At 38.8% G+C, this 21343-nt stretch overlaps 1 protein-coding gene across 8 annotated transcripts in view; it reads right to left on the reverse strand.

The window, feature by feature from the left end:
* The window catches only part of ARL15 (ARF like GTPase 15), a 246547-nt gene that overhangs the window by 131963 nt on the left and 93241 nt on the right, over window positions 1-21343 (reverse strand). For 6 of the 8 annotated variants that reach the window (XM_080973152.1, XM_080973151.1, XM_080973150.1 and 3 more), the window contains 2 exons: window positions 18476-18535; window positions 14868-15076 (listed from right to left, as the gene is read on the reverse strand). In XM_080973152.1, coding sequence (XP_080829278.1) covers window positions 14868-15076; window positions 18476-18535 — 269 coding nt within the window. Of the gene's footprint in view, window positions 1-13624; window positions 13697-14867; window positions 15077-18475; window positions 18536-21343 lie in introns of all 8 variants that reach the window. The other 2 variants (XR_013977203.1, XM_080973149.1) reach the window with 1 other exon arrangement.

Below are 21343 nucleotides of genomic sequence, written 5' to 3' on the forward strand. Positions count from 1 at the left end.
CTCTGTTCCACTTGTGCAATGGAGTTTCTTTCTGTTCTCCTCTGCAGCCTATCACACACTCTCAAAATGTACTCTGGAGGGTTGGGGAACCTTCCAAAGCAGATGGGGTGGCGTGTTCAGAGAAAGGAGAGGATGAGTGGAACTCTGCTTATGCAGAATTGGATACAACCCTAAGATTTCCATGAATGACTACAATGAGCCCACTATAGTCTTAAGGAGATGGGCCACAGTATCACTAATTTGAAAGTCAGATCTCCGATTGTGAACTAGTGTGAAAGTCAGACAGTTGTGAAGCAAATGGTGGAAGGGCAGATAACCTCAAGAAGATGCATCTGCTGCTTCCTGAATTTTTTTTCTAGCTGAAAACAGCTGCATAAGTAAAATTCAACGTGACTACAACATATTAAGGAACTCAGTATTAGTTCTCAGCCCCTCTGACCTCAGAAATCATCCGCCTAACCATTTCTATCTAGAAAATCTCGTATGTGGGCCAATTTGCCCATAGCCAATTTCCAGACATCCTACCTATTTTTGGCAGGCGATTACATGCAGATAATTCTTGTAATTCAGTAGTTCTCAAAATCCCCATTGGTTGGTCAATTCCCTGACCAAAATTTAGCCTCTAATGTGAACTATTTAAAAATACCTATAAATCTCATTAAACATCTCAGTTGCTCAAACATTACACAGTCTTTAATAAGAATTAGATTAAAAAGGACACAACTTTTGTACAAGATAGTTTGACTATGGATGCAAGTCTAAACACACTTACTAGCGAGTAAGCCCCACTGAAGATACGGGCACTTAATTAAACCACAAGAGTGAGATAATGTAAAACTGTTAAGATATACAAAGTGTATATATGCAAATACTTTGACCCTTTGTCTGTGAGGAGTGGGGAGAGAAAGTATTAATATCTCAACTAAATATCATACTCACTAAGAATTAAAATGACAAATAAAATCCTAATTTGGCATTACCGGAGTATATGGGGTAGTTTATGGAAAGAATTTAATCCCCTTTCCAGAGAAGCTAGGAACATAGACCTCCTGTTCTTACACCCAGTTCTGTGATGTCTGGCCAACATTGTAATTAAACTTTCATACTTTCACTGGATAGTTTCCAGTGACTTACAACAGCATGCAAATGGTGCAGGTGCCTATAGTAAGCTCCAAGAGAATGGGTGTGGGTTGGAAGTAGCCTATATAGCCAGCTAAATGCTACCAGGTAGGAAATGTTCCATGAAGTACTACAAGTAAGAGCAGTGCAGGCAGCAACACAATGATTGGGTACACAAATAAATATTGCAAAAGACTACTGTGCGTGATCCTTTGGTATTCCAAGTCATTGGTAGCATTCATGTTTCTGCAAAAGTATGGTATTTATGCTCTGGGGAGAGGGGCAGCTTTCCAACAACATTTTTATGAAATTTTAAAGCCTTCAGTAATATTGTATTGCGAAAACTGTAGATCACAGAATCGAAAGAGGAACCAGTGCAGCAAATCCAGTGGCAAAGCATCCGCAAGAGCAGGCAGTCCAGCCATCTCTTGAAGCTTTCCAGTGGGAGACCCCTCACTCCATTAAATGGTTCCGATGTAGAACCGTTCTTACCCTTCAATCCAATGGTGCAAATATGTACGATCTGTTTGGTAAATACAAGGAGACCAGTTTGCACATTTCTATGCGATTTAAATTTTAAGGATGGGGTGAAAGTTTGAAGCAGGAGTGTTCTAATCATGTGAACATCCCTGCTCAAATGGTTGAAAGAACTGAGGTGGGCGCAGCTCTTAATCTCCCTGCCATGTGCGTAGTATTTCAGCATGCCTCAATGGCAAGGACTTCTTCATTGGTTTTCACAAGGCCTGCAAGTAGGAAACGTGCTGCTGAGGACTGAAAGTTCACATTCCTTCCCACAGGGGATGTTTGGGGCAAGGGTCTTCTCTGTGGGGACTGAACTTTTACTTTTCCCAGCAGCCCTTCAAATTAACCCCTACGTAAACTGATAGAGAAGATGTCTTCCATCAGTTTGGATGGGGTTTGGGGTTCCTGAAAAAAACTGTCTCAAAGCTCCCCTGCACATAGAAAGAGGAGGTTTGTTCCTAGCACCCTTTCATCCACAAGCTTTATTCAGGTGGTCCATGGCACAATTCCCCATGAACAATTTGAAAATTGCTATGGGTTTTGGTGGACCACTTAATGTTTTTTCTACCCATTGTAGCAATTGTAATGAGCTGTGCTAGATGCAAAATGATTTTTAATTGCATTTTTACAGACATGCCATGGACTACCTGAATGAAGCTCATGGATCCTAGTTTCAGAACCCTTATCTAAAGTATGCACAGAGCTGGTTTTGTGATCCAGTGGGCATAAGACTTAGTTATCTAAACTTATAGGAGAATACAAAAACAAAGTGTGCCTTACTGTTTAAGAGCATCCATTTGTTTGGCTTCCTAACGCCTGAATGAACAATAACATAGCTTGGAAGACTGCACTTTCATTTTTGTAAATGACAGCTGGGCCAGAAATAATGTTTGCTACACATCAACGACTATCAGTGCAACAGCTTAAAAGTATATGCACACATCACTTCAGTTCTCTTAACACCCAAGTGTTCAACAGTACTTCCAATGTAGTTTCAAGGCAAAAAATAAAATTTAATAAAAGTGGTCATAAAAGGCACACCATTATCAATATTCTTTTTAATATATGAAAGCATTAGTGCTTAAATTACTATTTTACCAACACAAAACCGTCAACCATTAGAATGGTTGTTTATACTTACATTTAAAGCAAAATGATCAAATAAAGCTAACATTCCAAACCTTTGGGAACTATGATGCCAACCACGTGCTTGTGCAAAAATTCCCAAACAATCGTCACTTTTATAAGTATCAGAAATAAGAATTCTTTTGGACAGAAGTTTTAAACCTTGTACATGAATAGTAGATTTGCTTTGGTGTTCCCTGACCTGTCATGAAATAAACCAGGCTTACTACTCTGGTCTAACAAGTCTTTTTCACACTGTTCAATCACACTGCATCTCTTCTCCACAGATACTACTTCTCTCCCACTCTCTGTCTAGCCATCCTCCCATCAAAGCAAACAAAATGTTCACTGTAACCCTACATTATTGCTCATTAGATCATAGATTAGTGGAGTGGAACTGCCTGGAGTTCCCAAATGATAGTGACACTTAAAAAACCCCAAAAACCATCCATGCCAAATGAAGGAAAGAAAGACTGAGCATGGGGTCACCCAGATCAATGATCAAAAGAGACCAAAGGATGAGGAAAGTCCCCCCCCCCTAAAATATTCTGTGTCATAAATCAGAATACAATCACACAACCTTCCCCTCTTTTTATTCATTTTGATATGCAACCATTTGAAGTTTTTTCACCCTTTCAAAATGTGGAAAGTCAATTTCCTTTTTTTAGCATTCCCAGTTTTCCATTTCTTTAAGGATTATTTATTATATCTGTCTATTGGCCTTTCTTCAGAAACCCAAGAACTGTGCCCATAGAATCTCAGTCTCTTTCAAGGTACTGGCTGAACTTGGATCTACTTACTGCCAACCATGGAACTACACCATGGAACACTTTAATGCCATTTCTTGGACCCAAATAACAATGCATAATTATTTAGTAATTAACATTTAGGTTTCATTCATTTCTCCATTCCAAGATACAGCTTCTTAAGTGAAGAGTACTATTATGCCATTGTATCATAGCTTTCTGACTGGCAGCCAAGGTAATGAAGACCCGCCAGCATTTTGAAACAATGTATGATTTCCAGTAACTAATGTCAAAGTTTTTCTTTTAAAAAATCAACTTTGTGGAGAAACATTTCAAGTGGCCTTATTTAACACCTATGCAAAGGGGGGAAAGTAATCTAACATTCTGGAAGCAACTTCAAAAGTAACCACAAGAAATGGAATTGACAGCCAGTTCTCCATTTGAAATGATTTTAATAATCTTTGATAGTAAGAGGTTGCCCCAAAGAAAACAGTAAGCAAGTTGTGTTTTTCTACATACTTGGCAGAACAGCTAAACCACAAACTAATTCTTATGAACTATGGGGGCGAAGCTAATAGCAAACAGCATGCTATCTGACTGCCCTATAAAAGGTGTAGAAACATAGTCCAGAATCCATATTAGACAGACACATACTAGAGAAAACTATGCAGAACCACAGATTAATTTCCTGCATTTGTTGTCTCAGCACTTCCCACTGCAAAAGACACAAGCTTCTACAGTGGTACCTTGTTTCTCGAACTTCAATCCATTCCAGAAGTCCGTTCGGCCCCCGAAACCATTCAAAAACCAAGGTGTGGCTTCTGATGGGCTGCAGGAGCTTCCTGCACTCAAGTGAAAGCTGCATTGAATATTTGACTTCCGAAAAACATTCACAAACCAGAACACTTACTTCCGGGTTTATAGCATTAGGGAGCTGATTTGTTCCAACAACTAAGCCGTTCGAGAACCAAGGTACCACTGTATTAAAAATGAAAGCAGCAGTTTTGTTTCTTTGGCAGTCAAATATGCTTCAGAACAAATCACAGAATGGTTCAGTTTCCATGCACATGTACCCAGTCTTTGTATTCTGTTATTATCCTTTAATACAAACACACACGTGTTCTTTGCAGATTTTCTACTACAGGCAACCCCCAATTTGACCAGGGGTTGCGTTCATGCCCCCCCCCCATGTGCGTTTGTGGAACGCGCATAAGCCTGCCCCATTACGCCCCCTGTTCTGCACTCTTCCGGGTCCAAAGTGTCCCATGCACAAAATTAACACACACAAAATGGTTGCCACCTGGAATCTCACATTTGTGTTCTTGAATGAGAAAAGTTGTTTTGCTATATTATATTTACTATATTCAGCAAAAAGGAGCGGTCTGGCTCTGTTTTCCCCAAGACCAAGAAAAGGATGGCATTTAGTATTTCCCACAGTATTTCTCATTGCTCACACTGACTGGAGAATTAAGAGTACCAGAACATGACTTGCCAACTAAAACTGCTGAAATGGTTATCACTTTATTTCTTTTAATTGCTCTGTTAATAACTGCTGATGATTGAACATCAAGAAGGTCACCTTAAATTCCCCACTTCCAATGCCTTGCTCTTGGGAACATCAAATGTATTCCAGTCTTCATGCAATGCAGCTTTGCAAAGCTAGTTTGGAACTTAGAGCTTTTTCCAGTATTTCAAAATATAGATATAGGACAGCGCTATACTGATTCAAATGGGTCTTCTTTAAGCATTGAATGTCTGGATCTAAGCTTGATATTTATGGGGGAACTGGAAACCTGACAAATAACATATTTATCTAGCACAGTCACAGGTACAAGGCTTGAAGCCAGATACCAGAGCAAAGCTTCCACTGCAGCCATTGTCCAGGCTACTAGTTAAGACTACAGAGTCGTAGGCATGTTCTACCACATTTCTAACACCTTTCAGAAAATAATTAAATATTAAAGCTTAAAAGTTAGCTAAAATCAGTTTTGCTTTGTTCCAAAATAGTATTCCAGATCTTATTCCCCTGAATAAAACTGTATTGCTATATTACATAACAGACTTCCAATAACGTGTTTGAACAAAACAGTTATGTCCTCAGATTCAATGACGACCAATGATAGGACACAGTTCTGGCAAAATAATCATTACAAGAACTTAATTATATTAATTACTCTGCTTCTAGCTGTATAAAGATTGTTTCTAGATTCTGGGTAGTTGGTATGTCACGTTTCTCTGAGGGTGTATGCTTGTCTGCTGCTGAATCATTGTTCGCTGTAGAAATGAGAGGGGAGAATGATTTCCTATTCCTCTAACAAAGTGCCATTATACACTAGACAGACTACATTTCAGAACAAATAATGGAACAGACATTGCCCTTAGCATTATCTTTAATTCAAAAATTCAATACATCCCACTTGGCAGTAACATTTACAAATTATAACATATTCTTTCTACAAGTTAAAAGCTAGTAGTAGATGCAACACCAGTATCTTTTTTACATTAGATTTGAATATAATATAGTAAACTCTTATTATGCTAGAACACAGTATATAACCTAGCTGACTATGCTGGGAGAATGGCACAAACACATCAGCTTTAGTAATTGTTATTCATTACAAATGGTCAGTTAGGTTATGGTCAACGTACCCAGATAAGCAGCAGCAGTATATCACATACATTTCCAGTGTAAGTGGAATGCACTATATTTGTAAAGTTGCCAGGATGACAGCCTTAGGACAGGTCCTGGCCAGAACTCTTGCAATATTTCATTTCATTGCTGAACCTCAATGTTCCGTAACTAATTTCCACATATTTCCCATACATATGCACTTGATCCTTCTGGGACTGCAGTAACAGCTTTTTAAATTTTATTTCTTTTCTTCATAAATGCTGAATTTGCATGATCACGTCAATACCTCTTGAATTCGTGTACATCCTGATGAATCCCATGTCACGGGGGTCCTTCAGATAGAATGGCTGTAGCCAAAATACAGGCATGCATAACAACTTGTTTCAGCAAAAGCTAAACCTGCTTAACAGAAAAAGCTGGTCGGTTTTTAAAATGCCCTCTGAACAGGAAGAAGGGAGAGGAAATGGCCTGCAAGAAGAACTGCCACAGCTGCATTCAGGTATCAATGGATCGCAGAATGCAGTGCTGAACATGCTATCTTCTCACCACGAGTGGCTTCTCCAGTGTGGCAGAGCCACCCATGGTGTGTACAAGAATACCATGTGTGTGTGTGTGTGTGTGTGTGTATCAAAATAAAGAGAAAATAATACAATAGCATTAAAATTAAAACTAAACATAAAACTAAACATACAAAAAACAGAAGGATCCTTTGGGCAAATAACCTTTACTACTGATATTGGGGGTGGTAACATGTCATTTTTTCTTCTTTTCTAAAGATTTGCTCTGTTTATAAATATCAAGTTGTTGTCCTCGAGGTCTTATGATATTTTTCACTTGAAACTGAAAAGTTGCTAAGAATTCCAAATAGCTCTTTTTCATTAAAATTCTTCAGATTTCAGGTTCTGTTTTAGGCTGGCCATTATTGTAAAAATCCCTAATCCAATATAATTCCTTTAGTCACTCTTAAAAAAAACTATTTTAACTATTTTAACTATAAAAAAGTGGATGATAAAAAGCAAGAAAGAAAATAGGAATTGGTTGCTTCCATCTAGGTTTGGATATTGTAATAGTTCTTAAGAAAGGACTTTGTAGGTCCTTGAGATTTTTATTAAGACAAGTTGCTGCTACAAGGATTCCAACTTGACTATCATTTTCTATACTGATCCATGCTTTAAACATTTTCTTTCTTTACTAATGGTACAGTGGTACCTTGGGTTATAGACACTTCAAGCTACAGACTCCACTAACCCAGAAATACTATTTCTGTTCTCATCCTGAAGCAAAGTTCTTAACCCAAGGTAATATTTCTGGGTTAACGGAGTCTGTAACCTGAAGCGTGTGTAACCTGAAGCGTATGTAACCCGAGGTACCACTGAATAAGAAAAGGCATTCATGGCGAGTTCTGGCACCTCTCCTTAAAAAATAGCACTGGGGATAACCTAACCCCTTTCACCTTTTGACTTTTATAAATGATTTTTAAAAATTTATTATCTCCCCTCACCCATTGCTGAAATATTTAACCTTCAATTAATTTTGGGCAATAGTGTAATGTTCTATTGGAAATAAAAACTGGAAATCCCTGGAAAAGATATAGCCTTCTTGATAAATAATGCATTTTAATTACTGCTGTTTCCCCCTTAAATTGATCGTTTTTGCCAACTTTTTATTGTTTTTAAGTTTGCTTTATAAGGGATATAAAATAGCTTGCTAAGGTATATTTAACTGTTTGGGTATAATGACATTTAAATACCAAAATTGTTTTGAACCAATTGGTAATTGCAGCACACCAGGAAGGGAAGGGGGCAAGGCATTTTAAATACTGAACTACGAAGTAGTCAACTAACAAAAGATTCTAAATGTCTTATGAACCTAGCCCAGAAGAAGCCTTATTCACACATCCCATTATGTCCTTAGGCCCTATGTTTGGAAAAATACAGACACACTTTCCTCTTGGCCCCTCACTATCCAGTTCCATGTCTTCATCACCATTTCCACAGGTCCTGGCTTTCCAGGTCACTGCCTTTTCTTTGAGCCAATCTAACAGTCTGCTGCTTGACTTCTTGTAACTCTTGGGTGGGTGCCAACTGGACCCGTCGAATTGTAAGTTTTTATTTTGTCTAATAAGCATAGAATCTAATCTATTGTCACCACTATCTGCCTCAGTTCCTAAGACTTCCCTTCTACAAAGGTTAGTTCAGGCACTGGGATCTGCCCTAAATCTTCCAAGGGTCCTGTCAGGGAACTGACATCGGAGCTAGAGGTGGAGGGAAGGCTCTCTAATGATGCTGGAGAAGGGCCCAGCAGGGAGAGAGGCAGCTCCGCAGATGGGGAAGCAATTCAGTGCAACACCAGGAATAAGGAGGGGCAGATGGGGGAATCGGCGAGAGGGCTCCCAGACTCTTCACCGGACACCAGCGGGGAGAGCACTGGTCCTCCGCTACCCACACCTTCCCTGCGCAGAAGACTTCCGCGCAGAGAAAGTAGGAGGAGACTGGGTGTCAAACAACTTTTATGTTGGAAAAGGTTTAAGAAACGCCCACTGACGGATTCTGCTAGCGACTGAGGCAGCCACGAATTGAAGGGCTGTCCAGACAGAAAGGTTTAACAAGGCAACATAGCCAGGAGAGGTGGCAACTTACACACGAGCAACCCCATACCATTATAGGTCCCAACCACCTCCCTAGATGGCTTCCTGCTATTGATAAATTTAAATAACTTCTTGTTGTTCATCTTAATGTTTTTAGCAATGTGTCCATCAAATTCTTTTTCAGCATCCCTTACTGTCTCTTTCCACATTTTTCTTGCCAACGTTTGTGGGTTTTATGGTTCTCTTCATTTGGACAAGTCTTATTGCCTCTATAAGCTACTCTGACTCTGAACCACACTACCAGTGGTTTAGAGCAGGGGTGGCCTTCCAGATCTGCACCAGGCAGCATCATCAATGGTGAGGGAAGATGGGAATTACATGTAGTCCAATAACTTCTGGAGAGCCACAGGTTTCCCATCCCTGGTTTAGAACCTTGAACTCATCCAGGATATGACAGACAAAATCTGGCAGCTACTTTGTGTTAGAACTGTTATTTTTTCCTGAAGTGAAAGCTTCATTAAATATTGTACTGTGTAAGTACAGATAACCTCTTAAAACCAACAGTTTCAGAAGCACCCTGCCCAAAATTCGTATTATATTCAATTGTCTGTAATACTAGTCCAACAAATTGTTTAAAACAGAAGGTTGCTGATTTCCAGGAGCCTCACATGGCATAGTAAGCGGATCCAGCAAGACATCAAGGGTGTAGCAGTTGGGTGTAGTCAGGGATGCAAAAGGAATATGAATGAAGGGAACTGCTAAGTAGTTTATCTTGGCCTAGGGAATTCAAAGTCTTGCCACTGGGCTTAAGACGCCTGTTGAGTTAGGATGATGATACCAGGGTTGTAACTGACTTCCTATGCTGATACTCTTCACTACATAGTTGTCTGGGATGGAGGAAAGGCATGGTGCTTCACATTTATTTACACCAAAATGCAACTAAGAGGTTGACTAAAACAGACTTAGTTTGCATTATTATCACATGAAAACCCTCAAATATGTGCAAAAGGTAAATGCATGGGTAACAAAGAAGGCAAATGGTTAACAAATGTGTGTGTCAAACTCTAGCAAATCATATCATCAGGTCCAACAACCAACAAGCCTCTGTAGGCAAAAAGCAAAAACCCATCACAAAACCCACGAGAGAACACCTAGATAAAAATCAAACTCCACAGAATGGACTAGCTTGCCACACACACAAAACTGTGAGTTGACAAGGAAAAAAAAGTCTGAACAGGCAATTAAAAAGAGGGGAAGCACAAGGCCCAGATGGGTTTTCAATGGAGTACATTTTCAATGGGTATCTATAAGAGCTTCCTAGACAGCATTATAGAACCATTCAGACAAAGGTTCCTGGACGCCATTCAAAACAAAGGCAGCATTATAGTAATTAGCAGAAAATGGAATGCTTAATTAACTGGGAAAGAGCCTACACTTTGCTCATCATACAGCCCCATCAACTGATCTATTTGGATGCCAAGAAAATAGGTAAGGCTTGCCGCTAAGACTGGAAAGATTTTCTCTTTTTTCCCAAATTAATAAACCAAAGCCAAACTGATTTGACCCAAGAGGCTGCTGCTTCTCAGTCACCCTTAAGAAGCACTGGGGTTTCTCAATCTATTTAAAAAACAGCTTGTTCAATAATGTATCAGGATTGAGAGCCGGAACTTAATGTACTGAAGAGAAGATACAACATACACTGATGAACAGCAGGGTTTTGTGTAAATAAAGGCTTTCTTGATTATTAAAATGGCTTTAGACTGCTCCCATCTGGGTTCTAACAACAGAGTGGAGACATCCACATATGAAAACCCACACTGGGACAAATGGGGACAGAACACATTCTTTTTTCTTTTTTTAATTTTTTTTTCTTAAAGATTTTCCTCGCTTACTGAAGCACGTGCATTGTCTCTTTCTTCAGGTTGCGTTTTCTACAGATCATTTAGATTTGTTGTGAGACATTGGTGTTATATACAATATAGGGTTGGGAAGAAAAGAGTGGGGACGGGAGAGAGGGGTGGGGTGGTAAAGCTTATGTTCTTTTACTTAGTGTATGTGTGGGGTTTTGGTGTCAGTGTCACTTGGGTAGATTCTCTTTCTATTTACTTCTTATGTTTCTTTGTTGGTGAGAGAGGTTGGGGTGGCCTAGGGTGTGGTTGATTGTCTTTGGTTGGCTGCAGTGGGATTTGTTTGTGCGTGTGGAGTGCGAGTTGTTGGGTCAAGTTAGCCATATTGAATCACATGCTGTCAGTGGGTTCGTGTTGTTGTCTTGTTGGGCTGGGTATGTGATAAAGAGGAGCCATACTGGAGTGAAGGCGTCCTCTTCTCTTTCTCCCCATGTCAGTTTCAGTCTATTGGTTAGCTTTTCTAGTAAGGCTGTTTCCCATACTACTAGATACCAGTGTTCCATGTTTATTCCTGACAGGTCCCTCCAGTGTCTGGCTATGATGTTTCTGGCTGCTGAGAGTAGGTGGGTTATGATATCTTTATAGTGTGAGTGGGCATTGTTATCTTGGAAGATGTTCAATAGGGCCAGTTCTGGAGGAAAGGGTATGCTGTTGTGGGAGTGTTTTCAATTATATCTCTCTCCAAGTGTACCTATTGTTTTGCCTCATCTTCTAGAATGTATGGGATTATGTGGCACACTTGGTTGGCGATGTAGTATAGTTTGGTGTTGGGGATTCCCTATCCTCCTTCTGAGGTGAGGAGGTGCAGGTGTTTGGGGCTTATTCTTGGCTTTTTGTGTGAGAAGATAAACGAGTGTAGTTTTTTCTGCCACTTGCGGCATTGGGTTGGTAGAATCCAGATTGGAAGGGTTTGAAATAAGTAGGTTAATTTTGGAAGGTTGATCATTTTGATCATGGCTATTTTAGCTGAGAGAGTGAAGTTAGTATTACTCCATTTCTTCAGGTCTTTGTGAATTTGTCACCAGAGGGTTTATAATTGTGGTGGTATTGTTTGTAGAGGTTTCTGGTTATTTGTACCCTAGGTATCTACTGGATATGGCAGAGTTTTATCTTTGTGATGTTGGTGAATTCTTTTTGGAAGGGGAGTGTTGAAGCACATAGCCTCAAATTTTGCAAAGTTTACTTGTAGGCCCAAGGGACAGAGCATATTTGGAAGCACATCTCTGAAGTCCTGTTTCTAATGTTAACCTCTGAAGGAGGGACTTCTCAATGCAGGAAGTTCATCATGTTCCAGAGATTTTGAACATGCAGATCATTCTGGATAAGCAAGGAAATTCCAGCTTAGGATATTACATTACAACTACAGGTAACAAACAGTGAGCAAGTCATGCTTCTTTAAATCCCCGCTTCCTCAGTGTCTAAATTGGCTTACTGGATATTAAATATGATCCCTAAAGGAGTTTTTCTCTGTGATTTGCCTACTGTATAAATCATATGTTTAGAAGAAGCAGCACATTTCTAAACATTAACTTAATTTGTTAAGATGATCAAATAAGAAAGCATAATGTTCAATGTTAAAACAGGAAGTCATCAATGTAAATATACTGTCAAAAGAATTGGAATTCTATGTCATCTTGGCAGCATGCAAACCAATGGAAAAAAGCCACAATCTTACACTGGGCATTTGGTACCACCCACTCTGGAATATACCTATAATTTAAAAAGGCACACCTAATTTGAAATTTTGACAAGGAGTAGAAACTCCATAGACCTTTTAAATGTTCTTGCATTTCTTTATGACATAAGCAGCTGACCATCATTTTCAAGACAACTTTCTTCACAAGCCTGGCAAAATTGGAACTATACTTGATGTTCTACATGCCTATTTTATAGCTTTGTTTTTCATCTTTTAATTTATGTTTGTAGTTATAATTGTTATATATGTTTTATATATATTATAAAATGAAATAATAATAATAAACTTTACCCAAAAAAAGGGAAGCCATAGAATAGATAAGCTATAAAAATTCTCAAGTTTTTAACATACTTTAAGGGTATGGATACATGTACATTGCTTTTCACATAAGCAAGTAATATTACCAAAAATTATGGATCTGATTCCTTGGTTTGCAAATTAAGTTACATGTGTTTTTCTTCTTAATGGGTTGGATAAATAATCTGTACAATGCTATTTTTAAAAATGCCATATATAAAGAAAAATATTTGCTTAAAAAGCTTCAAATTTGGAAAACATACAGTATACCTCCCACAAGTCAATATCACTAACAGCTGTTGCAGAATCTTCTTGGCTCTTGCATAGTTTTAGGCAAAAGGGTTTTGGAACTACTAATCAGCATTCATACAACATTTCAGATTGAAAAATGCTCTGTGGTCTTCAAGATTGCCCTTCAAGGTACCACTGTCACTATTATCACCATATTAAATATAGGTAACCATATCTGAGAAATAGGCCACCCAATGCATATATAGAGAGGATATAATGTTGACCTTTAGATTTCTAAACAGCCTAGGACTTGGATACTTTAAGAACTGCTTCATCAATAGGAATCTACCTAAATAATGAAATCAGCATTGCATGCCAAAGGATACCATTCAGGTGCATGCAAAGATATGTGCTTCTGAATTCACATATTCCCATCAACAGTTGCACTCTCCTAGCTTCAACACCACCACCACCACACATCAGAAATGTCAAAAAGAAAGACCACATATTTTGACAAGACAGCACTAAATCCCTCTTTCAATAAATGCATAATTTACTGAGAATCGTTTTGCATTAAGCACAGAAAATTGATTTTCCTACTGCTAGAAACTAATGAACACCTAGGCTTCATTTGTCTCTTTAACTAGAAGTGTAACTCTTGTTTCAGTTAGCTTTTTGTCTTTCTTCTTCTGTGAAAGGATTAAGTCTACAGTGAGTCAACTCTTTTAAAAAGCTAATCTGAGATCTAAGAAGGTGCCTTACATTGAGTTAGACCATTAGTCCATCGAACTGGCAGTATCTCTCCAGGGATTCAGACAAGTGTCTTTTCCAGCCCTACATGGAGATGTCTTTTCCAGCCCTACATGGAGATGTAAGATGTAACTCCGGGCTTTCTGCATGCAAAGCATATGCTCTTCCACTGAGCTATGACACCGACACATGTACTTACTTTTGTGAACTTTTCATATTAGTGAAGGATACCAAAAAAAGAAAGAAAGAAATGGGGAAGTACAAACACTAACAGGTTTATTCTTGCAGATTAACTTCTCATGGACTACAGTACCACTTCATCAGCTGCATGAAACTACACATATGATAGAGCAGGTTTAATCTATGATAGTTTTGGAAATTTCAATTGGCCCAGAATTTGACAGCTAGGTTAATGTTTGGTGTTAGCTGCAGAAAGTGCATAAAGCCTTGCACATTATGCGAGCCTTGCTGCTTGCTCATTTGTTTCCAAGTTAAATTCAAGGTCCTAGAGCTCACCTTTAAAGCCCTTAAACAGGTCTAACTCCAGGGTACTTGAGAGAGCTGGTTCACCTATGTTCCTTCCATTGCAATTTGGGAATGAACACCTGTTGAAAATCTTACCATTTATCAGGCTGATGGCCACCATCAAACGTTCAGTGTAGACCCAAATTATGGAACCATAATTACAAATGCACAGTTTTGACCATTCCTCACAGTAACCATATTATAAACAAGATTAACCCTCACCCTCCTGGAGTTGGAAATCTGTGCTAAATTTTTAAAATGTTAGGAGCAGGAACTGCAACTTAACCGCTAACCATTAGCATGAGAGTAAACATGAAAAGCTTTTATACAGAAGTGTGTATATTGCTGGGAGCTTCACGCATTGGAGGACAGAGAGTGCTAAGGCTGTTCAAAAAATGAAAACAAGATTAAACTAACAGCAAAAAAAAATCCCAGATTAAAAAACAAACAAATAAACAAGGCAGGCAGGCAGGCACTTTCAATAGCTTTTGGTGAAGTCAGTTAAAAGCATCATTTTCCCCTTAAGCAAGATGCGTTGAAAGAAGAATTCATCAAACCCTTACAGGTCCTGCACATCACACAAAAGGTCCATGTGCAGAGTGTGTGTCTGTGTGCTCTCTCTCTCTCTCTCTCTCTCTCTCTCTCACACACACACACACACACACACAAACTCACTTCCCATCACAGCAAATAACTAGGAGCATATAAGACCTTGCTGTGTTAAACATACCTCTTGTACTGAACGAGCTGCTGGCTTGTCCTGATGATTGGCCAATATTAAAAATGGCAAAGTGCATAACTGTGGATGCTGAAGCGCAGAGTGCAGTTCATTTCTAGCAATTTCTAAATCATCTTCTGAAGAGGCACTGTCTAATACAAATATTACTCCTTGGGATCCTTGGTAGTAACGACTCCAGTACTTCCTAATATTGTCAGCTCCTTTAATGATAATTAAAAACAAAACAAAAACAGAAATGTTGTCAGACCAAAAAGAACAATAAGTACTCATTTAAATAATTAACTATTTTATGCTGTGAACCGCCCTGAGATCTTCAGATAAAGGGCGGTATGCAAATTTAATAATTCATAACTAATTCCACAGCTTGTATATAAAAATAAGCGAAGTCAATCTCTGCTCCTACTCATGTTCATATTTTAACCTTTTACACTCTCAGTAAAGTGTTATCAACTTAATGGGACATATTTTGGTCTTTAAAACATGGCCAATCGTCTCTGTTTCCAATACCAAAATGGCTACTGCTTTCTGGCTTTACTTTTGCCATTTTAATTGATACCTGTTTTGCGAATTTTTTAAAAGTTGGATAAAAATATGTAAATAATAAAAATTCTTTACTTTCATTACAATACCACCTCTCTGTAGTACACTCATCCTAATACCTCTCTGCTCTATTTAATGGCTTCACTTCCCAATTTACAAATATTATTGGTTTTTAAACACTTTTAACTCTCTTTTGGACTGGTCCCTGCCTTCCTTACCAGACACTCCACTGTTATTCTCATAATTCCTGCCAGAGGTCTTCACAGATCCAATGCCACCTAGCACTTAAGAAATATTTTTTTCAAATGGCATTTAACCCTTCGTACAGCTCCTTTAAAGGCTACTTATTCTGCATTTTATCCGGACTGCAAGAACTTCAGCTGATCTAGAGAGAATAGAACTTGCAAATCATCATCATCCAATAGCAGTTTATCAACCCTAGGACTAAAAAGGGTAAGTGAATTTGCCTTTTGTTTTTCCATTCATTTTTACTTTCCCCTGAAACATCTCCAGCTGTCTGTTACTCAGATAATGAACTGACAGGACAATTTGTCTGTTCCAACTCAGAAATTTTGCCCTTATGCAACTGCTAAGCACCATATTGGGCACTAACCCAATGTCCTCATAGAAGGCTGTCAGCGTCCGGCAAAAATAAAAGCAGACTGCAAGCCTTACATAAATGAGAGTTCTGTTTAAATAAAACAGTAACTTTTTCTTCAAAGGAAAAAAAGAGAAGAGTCATGTTTCTCAAGCAATCTTTTTCACCTGCAATTTATGTCAGCATTTAACAGATAGATTAGCAGCTGACCAATTTAATCCCATGCAGTGAGTCTCCTCAAAATGCAAAATTGAAAATAAAGTTTTTGATTTTTCCGGAGCCACACTCAATGCATAAAAGAGATCATTAACATGTTGATCAATAGGGTGATCAGAAACCAACACGCTAGAATTTCATATAGGTAAATATATCCTTATTAAATAAGTTTAAAATTTTAAAGATTTGCCTTTTGTAATAGCCACAGAACTAAAGTTGCTTTGGAATTGAATACAGCAAACATATTTTGCCAGAGACGTAATATGTCCTGATTTCTATCAATATACAAGATTCTACTCAATATACAAGATTCTACTTTCAGATTTCCATTCATAAGCAACTCAGTCTTGAGAAAATCACCAGATTTCGAACCAGTATCACATCCAATACTTCAGACACAGTTCATAGAAGATTCTCAGTTCAGGAATAGGCCGATACTACTGGCAAACTAAACAGCTCGCTGTTTTTTTCCTTTGGCTCCCAATAAGCTTTCTTGAGTTGTTCCATGAGTATATGGATGAAATAAATAAATAAATACTTAGACAGCAGCCTTGGACAGCGGCCTTCTTTATCTGAGGCCACTGGCGGCCATGATTATTATGTTCTACTACCACTGTCAGAGGAAGTATGCCTCTCTTCCTGGGAATCACGCGTGGCAGACTGCTGTTGCACTCATATCCTGCTTGCAGGGTTCCCACAAGCATCTGGTTGGCTGCTGCGAAAACAGAATGCTGGACTAGCTGGTCCATTGGCCACTTGAGCAATATCGCCAAATGGGAAGCATTTCATCTTTAGCTACTTTTAAGAGCAATACTTCCATTAAAGAGGCATCACCATACAGAATTGTTTTCTGTAAAAAAAAAAAAAAAGGATACAGTGGTACCTCAGTTTTCAAGCGTCTCGGAAGCCTAACATTTCGGAACCCGAACGCCGAAAACCCAGAAGTAATTGCTTCCATTTTTGAACGCGCCTTGGAAGTCGAACAGCTTCCGCTGCGTTTTTTTTCTTTTTTCTCCATTGACTTTGCCAACCTTCCTTTGCGCCTCAGTTGTCGAACATTTCAGAAGTCGAACTGTCTTCCAGAATGGATTACATTCAACAACTGAGGTACCAGGGTATGGAGATTTAATAATTGTGGATTAGTATCTTGGCTAGAGTCTGCTTAGTAGATGTAAGTAATTGCAGCTGTAATAAATTGCAGTTTTAGTGTGGTAGCACCTACACTTGGGAACTCCCTGTCTATTGGCATCAGGCAGGCATCTTCACTGTACCAGTTTTGGGGTGCTTAAAACATTTTTGTTTAGCTAAGCCTATCCAGACTCATATGTGTTGACATGTTTTAATCTTTTTTACTGTTATTTTAAATTATGTTTAAGTGTTTTTTATTGTTTTTAACTGTTTTTAATCAGTCATTTTAATACTTATAGGTTTTACTACACTCAAGCAGTATATGCATTTTGTTAAATGAAGTAAAAAGAACTATCTCTTCAATGTGTACTTCAATACAGTAGCCTAAACTGATAATACCATTCATATGAATTAGGAGGTTCTCAGGTTTTTTGCTACTCAGAGATCTGTCTTGGCTAAAGTTTCAAAAATTATCATTCCTTACACAGGGTGCACACTCTTTCAAGATACCACATTCCCAGCATTTGTATGGATATTATTTTTAATGCTTTACTAGTCCTACTTCTGAACCAGTGTCAGCGGTGCAATAATCCATCTCTGCACAATACATGACATAAGACAGGAATAAAAGCCAGATCACTATTGCAGGCCATGTTCAACTAATGAGTCCCACTAGCAGAAGCCAGCAGAAAGTCTTCTGCTAGCACAACATGAATCCCCCCTCCTCCCCGCTTTGACTGGGAGAACCCTCAGAATAGCATGCTGGGGGTGGAGGGAGAGGGTCGTTCCATCTGGCAAGGTGAAATGCTTGCGCTGACAGAACTGCCATAATGCTACGTTGAATTCCTCCCTTTAAGTAGATACATAAATTATGGGAGTTGTGCACTGCAAAGTAGAAATGCAAGCTCTGCACCTCAGCTGCTATTCTGAATTTCCCTTGCTTTCATCCTGCATCATGTCCACTCTAGATTGTACTCCTTTAAGCTTATGCTTAGTATCTAGCGGTCACAGGTGCTTGTTAAGTATTAAATAAAGTATTATTTATTATCATTAAGAGAGAGAGACCAAGAAATGGAAAACTACCAGTCAGATATTCAGTTGATTAATAGTGTTATACCTCCAAGCTCTTTTACATTCAAGATGGCATTCTGGAATGGCACTGCTTTTATGCTAAAACCTGAAATCAGAACAAAAAAAGTTAGTAATTTTTGCAGTGCAGAGACTATCCAAAGCAGTATGCTTGTTAATAGTAGTAGTACTCCTCTCTGCTTTGGGCCTTCAACCTCTTGTGATCTTTAAGTGCCTGGGCAAGGTTTCAAAAGTTATCTTCTCCCTAATCCCTTCCCTAATCCCAGGCCCTTCCCTTTCCTCCATTCCTCCGAGAATCATTTTGCTGCCAAAAATATTTAGAATTACTTCAAAACATGAATCATAGAAGCAGGATAGTTATATAAAATAAAACAGTGTAACAGTATTTTGCATAATTTTGACAGAATTGGGGACATTTTTTTATTTTTGGAAAGGAAGCAGAGGAGACACACGCTTCCAAATTCTGTTTTCCATATTCTATTTTAGCTGATTGTAAAGTTTATCCTTATTCCATCCAGATAATAGGTACAACAGCAGTGGATTCAAAAGGCTGATGGAAGATTATCAGTTGCTTTCCAATTCTGTTTATCTCTCTACATTCTTTCAATTCATACCACTCTGTGAAATCAAATTAATCTCTCTGTAATGAGAAATTGTACAAACTGATATCTAAATGCAAAATTCAGAGCCTCCCAAACTCAAAAATAATTTATCGTTACATATTTTCAGAGACACCTGGGGCACAACGTTTTTTTAGGATTAGAACTGGATATACATTTCAGTAAACCTGAAGCAGTGAGTGGGTTAAGGGTGTGGCAGAAGACAAAGGATGGAAAGGTGCCAATCTAGAAACAGCTGCTCCAGGCGAGGTAGGAACAGTTCCTTAAACTGGAGCAGCTGGACTTCTCTAAAAAGGTATCTGCAGGAGGACAATCCAGTAAACACTGCTTCCTCACATTCCTTTAGTCCATTCACCTGCTACCCAGTACCTAGGATCAGGGCCAAATGACCTAGTCTACAGTGATGCTTTCCCAGTTTCCCTGGAACCCTTCAGCTGCAGTGCAGACTACATGTACAGGCCTCTGCAGTAGTCATGTTTTTCTTTAGGACAAGTTTACTACCCATATGGAAAGAGAGAGTAGTCAGTGATGTGTAGGGGACCTCACTGCTGGCTCTGAGTAACACTAGATGACTCTTGGGGTCCCTTCCAACTCTATGAGTCTATGGGATAGATTTGACCCACTCCTGGTGCTTCCATACCTAACCCTCCAGAAATCATTAAAATTAAGCAGCTTTGGTTACTTATTTCAATTGTTTTGAGTGAATCCCTTTAGTTTGCAAATGCATCCAAAGTTGCATCTTCTCCTGGGTATGAGTATACAAGGCAACATAATCAATTACTTACCAATTGTATTTTTATTTTTATTTTTGCTCACTGCCACAGTGCACATTTCACACAATAAACAGTAAGAATGCAGAGGTTAGATTCAAATCCTGCCTAGGCTATTTTCTTCTTCTCCAAAACATTTATATTGATTTTTCAACATTAATAAAGTAAATCAAAATAAACAAAGACAGAATTTATATGTCAGTACACATAAGCTCCAGCGTTCAAAACTTCCATTGTTTTAGGCGCATTTTGCGAAGGGGAATTTCATTAATGCAAGCAGCTTCTGAGCTCTGGGAGGAGTACTGTGCCTAAGATTTCAGATTAAAACTGCCACTGCTGGAACAACAGTAGACCTTTTTCTGCCTCCTCACTTCCAGCTCTGAGGACTGGAGAAGAGACCCTCTTAAGAATATTAGGGGGGCAGGCAGGGGAAGTATGGCTTTTTCTTTTGGAGTCTTCAGAGGCGGACTAGACCATGTGAAAAATTAATATAAGTTTTTAGCTGCAGTTTGTTCATTTTCAGCTTTGTATTCTTGTTATAAAAATGTGTGCCTAGACATTCCGTTTTGGCGGCCATAATCCAGGTTTAAGGTGCCATTCAGCTCCTAGCTTTCATATCTCAGTTTCTAACACTGTCTAAGATGTTCTGATAAGCACAATACTTTTCTGTACTGTACATATGTAGGACACTGAACATATTACACATATTATGTATCCATTTTGCAGCCCCTCCATGGATGAGCATGCGTGTCCAGTGGTTTCATCTTATTTGTCCATCCCAGTCAATTTCTGCAAATGTGAATAAACAAACCCTACTGTGTGTAAAGTAAGCTCCCTATTTTAAAGGCTTGGTTAAAATATACAATACTCAGTCCGCACCCCCTGCATTTGTACTGGATCATATAGACAGTAGGGTGCCATCAGCTTTCTTTAGTGATAAGCATTCTTAAAACACAATATGAAAATATACTAAAATTCCTACAGCAGCTACTAATTAACTGAAGGGCTTCTTTAGTATGAAATCTGTCTTGGGGTCAAACTACACATGATGTTGGAACTCCATGTCTGTCTGTCTGTCTGTCTGTCTGTCTTTCTTTCTTTCTTTCTTTCTTTCTTTCTTTCTGAAAAACCAGCAGTGTCTTATACATGACTGGATCAGGACCACAGCAGAGCTAAGTCCAAGTAACCCCCCAAGAAACACTGCTATATACTCCAGAAGGGAAATTAAAAGGCTTAAAGGCTTAAAGTTCTCAGGTTTCCCCCTTCACAGCTTATCACAACCTGGAATGGAGAGGATTTAATTGGGACCAAAGAAGAGAGATAAAGGCTTTGAGCTTCTCCTCTTGTACTATTGCCCAAAAACAAACAGCTGTTTTCACATTAAAAACACCTAATGAACCCCATCAACAAAAGCCCTGCACAAAGATTTCTGCTTGTGCAATGGGGCTTTCCTCCCATCTCCACCTGTACACCTCCAGCGGACCTTGAAATCAGCTTTCAAGGAAG

Source organism: Podarcis pityusensis (assembly GCF_964106645.2).
Source record: "Podarcis pityusensis genome assembly, chromosome: 11".
Lineage (NCBI taxonomy): Eukaryota > Metazoa > Chordata > Lepidosauria > Squamata > Lacertidae > Podarcis > Podarcis pityusensis.